At 31.4% G+C, this 6,724-nt stretch overlaps 1 protein-coding gene across 1 annotated transcript; it reads right to left on the reverse strand.

Moving 5' to 3' along the window:
• Window positions 1-1,805: 1,805 nt before the first annotated feature.
• On the reverse strand, window positions 1,806-5,767 carry LOC109540333. The gene is made up of 7 exons (XM_019908679.2): window positions 5,595-5,767; window positions 4,320-4,395; window positions 2,616-2,668; window positions 2,458-2,493; window positions 2,293-2,404; window positions 2,089-2,159; window positions 1,806-1,998 (listed from the first exon to the last, which is right to left on the reverse strand). Exons 1-7 carry the CDS (start codon window positions 5,664-5,666, stop codon window positions 1,981-1,983), a joined length of 438 nt encoding a protein of 145 aa, XP_019764238.2. The 5' UTR covers window positions 5,667-5,767; the 3' UTR covers window positions 1,806-1,980.
• Between the last annotated feature and the right edge of the window lie 957 nt (window positions 5,768-6,724).

The following is a 6,724-nucleotide window of genomic DNA, read 5'->3' on the forward strand; positions in this document are numbered from 1 at the left end:
CGGGATCCAATTCAGAATAAGGGCTACTTAGTGCCAATTCATTAAGTATCATTTCACATAAACAGGCTTTAATATTATTCAATCCGAAGCTCAGGCAGTGGCACATAGTTAACGACACTGACCAGCACCGAAATCTCATCATTTAGCAGCTGCCGATGAGTCACTTGAGCAGAATTTATAGCGACACCGATTGGATCGTCCATCTATCGGATTTCTGAACGGAAGACACGTCCAGCAGCCGGGACAGCGGAGGCCTTTTGAAGGTTAGTTAAGTCCTTTGTTCACTCATAAAGACAAATGAAGGGATTTGCAGTTATTTTATGGGTTACGTGATGTTACATGGCTAGGACTGTTTGCCTTTTATATGTCTCTGTTTATCTTCATGATTGTAATAGGACAAACGTGAGTCATTGGAAGATGTAAATGAATGCGGAACTTCAAATAAAATTGGCAAACGTTGATTTAGTTTTATGCTTGGTTAATGAAAGTTGCTGATGACCGAATTTGCCAGTGAACTAGATCGGCCAAAATGAAAGAAACACCCAACTGCTATCTTATTTAATAAAAATACTGCCTATATTGCTAATTTTTCGTGATAATATTTGCTTTAATCCAATGATCTGACGCAATCAGTGGCCCAAGCCAGCACAGATGATTGCTAATTCGCTTAGGGAGACATGGGTAAATATTTGAGATAATTTTTGTTGAGGGAGTGCAAATCCCTACGTATAGCCATTTCGGTTTGACTGGCCGACTCTGTGAATATTGGCCAAAATCAAACCAATAATCATCATTTTATTTGCCGTGACTTTGATAAATGGCACATGAAAAGTATACTGAAAAGTTTTCGTTCTCGCACCTACCCAGCTAATCCCGGACGAGAAATAAAAATAATTAATTTTGTCAGCTGTATATCAGTATCCAAATTTAGATGGAAAAAGAATTTCGCAAAAACAGTGGCAATATTTTAAAACCCTCGATCGAATCTAATTCAATGTTAATTGTAGTTTTTTTCTGCTGATCGTTAAGTTTTAGTTGGAGTGGATTTAGTTGCATTACTTGGAAAATTTTGCTTTAATCAGTTTACTATGATTCATTCTGCCTATAGTGCTGCCTCCGTTTCTAGATGTTTAAAATTGGTTCATTATATTGAATGTCATTCTCATAGATTACAGCATGAGAAAGTCAATTCCAAATTCTAATAGTGACTTTTTCAGTTTTAATATACTTTGCAAACATTTAATTCATAAGATATTCAAAGTTCTGTTTAAAGTTTTGGTTATACCGTACCTACCTGTGGATAAATCAGGATCCATTACAGTTTTTGCTGACGGTTCAGAACGCTCCAAATATTCAATTCTTAGTTTTTTCATCGAAATTAATATTTATCAGAAGTTTCACCAGCAAATTGTTTCAATTGCGGTCATCATTTATTTGAATTCAAATCATGTTGAAAATTAAAGGTACTTTTTAGGAATGTACTTAACTCTAGGAAATGTCCTTTAACTGAACGTTGTCGGTCAGACACCAAATCTTCTATTAATGAATCATTTCAATTAAACATTGTAACTGAAAATTTCAAAATATATTTAATAATTATTCAGTTTGTGTCGTGCCCCATTGGTATTTGAAATTCTGTAAATAAGCTACTATTATTCCGTAGTAAGATGGAAATCAAAATCTCTCTCGAACATCTAGTAATCTTTGTCCCTGAAATTACGCAAAGCAATAAAATGAAGCATTGCATGGGTTTGACTAGTATTCTAAATTTTCAGTTATTTTATTTTTAACTGAAAGTCAAGTCGTTCGATAAACTAATTTTATTTCCTGACTAGTAACTCAGATATTTCTATTACCACCTCTAACACTATTATTGTTATTTCTACGCATGACAAATATGGGTATCGAATAATTTTGAATTTTATAATTTTCCATGTCTCTTCATATTTATTTGCTTAATATCTTCTATCGGCACACCGTTTATGGAAGGAAGTATTTCTATAAACAAAAGTAATTATTTATATAGTAAAATATCACCGTTGGCAACTACGTGATATCAAAATTGTAGCTCTCAAGTAGGTATTTTACCTCTGGATCACAGAAATACAGGCATTTGGAGTATTCGAATGCAACCACGCATTTGTCGTCGAAATTTGTCACTAAAACATTAATTCAACGTTAACCGCAGGTTATGCTTTTTAATACATTGCCTACAAATAATGTCTCTTGATAAAAGACAATATGCAAGTGATCTGTGCAAAAAAGTGCAAAAATAAAGTAATTCACACTCGCCTGCATTTTCGCATTGGCCCATACATTTAATGACATAATCTTGCAGGTCGATTGGAAGTTGCTCCATTTGCTGCAGCGCAGATTTTTTGTCAAAATGATTCTCCTTGTCAAGCTTAAATCCACCAAGTGGTAAATCTAATTTACAACATAAAAACCCAAACTTACCATTTTGTACATATTAAAGCCACACCACATATAGCACTGAAAAAAAATATTAATTTACAAATTATTCCTGTTTTGAATATTTTTAAAACTTGGATTGGTATTAAAGATAAGCAGAAGAATTGTATAGCATAGTTAGCAAACAATAAAACTTCGTATACCTGAGCTTCATAATCAACATCCCAATTGCCTTGATGCATTTTTTCGATGTCTTCTACAACACACAAAGAAATAGTAAGAAGTAATAACTTTCTTACATCATGAGCAAGATTATCTAAAAATATTGTTATTTCAATAATAAAGTGGTGTCACCAGTCAACAACAAAATCGAAATAAGTTTGTAGTTTTTTAGCTTCATTCATCTGATTAAAGACCTTTTCAAAAACCTCGCATTTATTGCAATAAAATTAGTGGTAAATCATGATAAAACCGGCCCATCCTCTATAAAAAGTTGACTTTTGTAATAGTTCACGAGTTTTCACTTCATTTCGTTAGAAAAGTGCTGCTTTATTTTTATTAATAGAGGGACAGCATGTAGAACTTTTCCAACTTATACAAAAAAACCATACAAGCATAAGTCTTCCAAAAACCTGGGGTTCTTAAGAAATTCCATTTCAAATCAAGTTTGTTTATGAAAATTGGTAAATTTTGCAAGGGGATTTTAAAACAAGATTCAATTTTTCAACTGAAAATTCGTTATTTTTTCAGGTTTTTGAACCGACGTGGATTTGAATTTCTTACCGACGTTTTGCATGCACGAGTGGCTGACATCTTCAGAGGTCGTCCCTTCTGAAATGTTAGGAAGTAATTCTGATCCACGGTATAAAAACCCGAAAAAATCACCAGTTTCAGATTAAGAGACTATAATCAGGGTCAAAAAGTTAAAATAAACTCGCCAGTTCCAAAAAAACGACGCCAGAGCACCTGTTTTCATAACTTTTAACTAGTTATCTTTTGATAAAAAGTTGCCTGACCAAACTACGGCCAAAATGACTATTTTTTAACATAATTTGGCTTGATATCCCTCGATACATGCTGAAGTTCCCGGTAATAATTTTATATGAACAATAGTATTTTGATTGAAATCTGAAATCAACAAAATTAAGTCACATAAAAACATCAATGTAACGATAACAACCATATCAATGATTTTAGGGCACAGCAACCACAGATTAGTCTACTAATCTCTGCAGCAACAAATTTAAAACATTTGTAAACATTTAAAAAATGCCTAATCAACTGATACGTGCTTCATTAGTTAATCGCCTTAAACTTGATTTTCTACCAAAGCTTATGTTGTTTTAACAGTAGATTTGAAGAAATAGTAAACATTAATAAAACAATAAGTCTGCTCTAAACCAAAATATTTTTTTAACTATGACGAAGTGCGATTGCATCGAGAGAACTTACCCATAATTTTCATTGAGAATGTGTTTAGTCACAGTGAAACAAAATACGGTAATTTTTTCATCTGCGAAAGTACAATGAAGTGAGGCAGTAAAAGCAAAAATTGATTGAGTGAAGCCTAAAAGTGCACACAATATTAGAGAATAAACGTAGTTGATTTAAACATTTATGTTCAAAAGTAACCACTGGCCTATGTTTCTATAGACGCTTTATATTTATTTTAATCGTCCAATCAGCTGAAACAAAAGAATATTACAAAGTAAAAATTCCATTTCGGTGCATTAAGGACACTTATTAGGCAGTTCCGATAGTCAAAATCTACTGATGTATGGTTAAATTTTATGTTTTCTTGTGCAAAAAGTTTATATATTTTTTTGTTGGTTTGTTTTTATTTTACCTCTAAAACTAAACCAATTAATTATCACATATCTTTAAAAAATTATGGAAACATAACTAACCTGGATTAACTTTGGACTTCCCCATGCACATATTTCTCACCAGTTTTACAGCTGCCGCCACCTGCTTCTCCGTCAACTAAACATTGTGTAAGATATAGATCGGCAATAAGACTATCGCAAAATAATTGTCACATTATGAATTGTTTTTTTTTGTGCAGTGTTATGTAACTTCCAATATTTTTAATAAAAAACATATCAGATCAACGTATTTAATTAGTTTTCTAACAAGATTTTCGTTACAGACCAATGAAATATTAGGAATAATTTAAACCTTTCACCCAAATTTCTTGATGTTCATTTGAAATCATCAGAATTGCATTGGACACATGTATCAAGAATGTCCAAACATAAAGGAATTTGTAACAATCCGTATATCAGTAATCATTTAAGAAAATATGTCAGTGCTGATACTCTTTATACAAAAGTTCTTTACTTATTAGATTTATGATTTTCTTGTGAATGTGTTGAATATTCAATGTATTGAAAATATTGATCGCAAAATTGAATTATTCAATTCTGGAATAAGTTTTCGAATTAACTTTTACAATTCAAATTGAATTAGAAATCTATTGAAATAGATAATAGGTCAAGGGACTATGTCTATTTTAAAGAAATTAAACGGGCTCGAATGAACCATATTATTATTTATTCACAGCTAAGTTCACTTGACAATTTTGCCACTCCGGTATATTCATGATCCTGAACCCAACTTTCTATTCAAGAGAGAAATGTATGATGCAGAAAGCCGCTTCATACTTTCCAATGGAAGCAGCGAACCCTCGATTCGAAAGCATTTTATAATTAAAGTTGAAGTAGTAAGTTAAGTTAGATTTTTTATTTATAATGTCATCAATTGGCTACTATCTAATAGTAAATGGATGAAGACGTTTAAAAATAGTATATTTAAAAGGGCAGGAATTTAGGTAAAGCGAGTAATCTAGTATGAATTATGTAAATAAGATTGATCAAAATAGAAAAAAACAACCATTACGAATTAATTATTATATACAATGTTTGATGGAAGAAAACTATGTTATGTTGTCATACGAAAACGGTGTCTGTTTGAATTAACGCTAAGTTACAACTGTTAGCCGGTATTTTCTTGTTCAAGTAAACAGTGTTTTGAAAATGAAAAAACAATTTAGTTGACAATTTGTAAACTTTCTTAAATTACGAACTTGCCGCCAAAACTTTTAACTAAATTTTAGAGTGATGTTGAAATCATCTTTCACCCCGACTGAATTGGTTAAATCAGAAAAAGTTGTTGCTACTTACCCTGCAATTTCCTGTCGAAATAAAAACAGTGAGCAAAATAGCCGCCCAAATAAGAATTGTCTTAGTCAACATGTCAGGATGTAGTGCTTCTAAGCGGTTTAGAAAACAAACTATGCAACTATATCGTCAAAATAAACAAATCTGAAATTGTAGTTTGAAATTACAGTTTGCCTTAATCAAAATTAGTGGAATTAACTAACTGAGTGAGTAGTCAATTATTTTTTAATTACAACATCTATTTCCTGGATGTGTTATTTGTAATAGGAAACCTTCATTAAGCCTCTTATTCTTATTATTAATTCTTAATTAAGACATTATTACACGCTACGACTTTTTATTCGTATTTATTAATTATTAATTTATTGGTTATATTGACTAAAACATTGCAGGTTTCGGCAGTTCTAAGTTAATGTGCATTTGACTTATGCGATAATTTAGAGCTGTAATATAAACCAACCGGAGAACAAAATGCGCCAATAAAGAATTAGTTCTCCTTATCAATAGTATATAAAGTATCTTACCGAGAAAATTTATTTAGAATAGAAAGTTATTATATACCATATATACATATTTATACATATATTTTTACATTATTTTTTATGATAGTTAATTGTATATTAAATAGTTTTAAAGCGGTGCGCGTACGATTCACTTACGTACGTAGAAATAAACGTAAAACTTATCTCTGATTAATTCGTTATTGAAAATATCCGAACGGTAATATACTGAAGATTAAAAAGTGTTAAAAGAATCAAATATTCCTTTGATAACACTGGCAAAATAGCTTTGATCATATTGCAGCGGAACGTTCGTGTAAGTAAAATGTTTCTTTTGGAAATCAAAAACTAACTTGCCTATTTAATTTTAGGCTTCGAAATCAGCCTTAGTAAGTTTGAATCTGGGAGTTGATACAACCTGCAATATACTGAGATAGAAGCATTAAATAAGTTTAAGTATACAGGGTGATTCAAAATTGGCGTCATTCCTTTTAAGGGGTGATAGAGGCTCAATTGGGGAGTACCAGAAAATTATTGAAAATGTTTTTTTCGAAAATTTCTAGAAGATATTAACAGTTGAAGATCGAATTTCAACTTTGTTATTAAGCATTATTTTGAAAAAATCCCACGTTG

This window comes from Dendroctonus ponderosae, unplaced genomic scaffold (assembly GCF_020466585.1).
Source record: "Dendroctonus ponderosae isolate FM_Combo_2020 unplaced genomic scaffold, Dpon_F_20191213v2 Dpon_F_20191213_3, whole genome shotgun sequence".
Classification (NCBI taxonomy): Eukaryota; Metazoa; Arthropoda; class Insecta; order Coleoptera; family Curculionidae; genus Dendroctonus; species Dendroctonus ponderosae.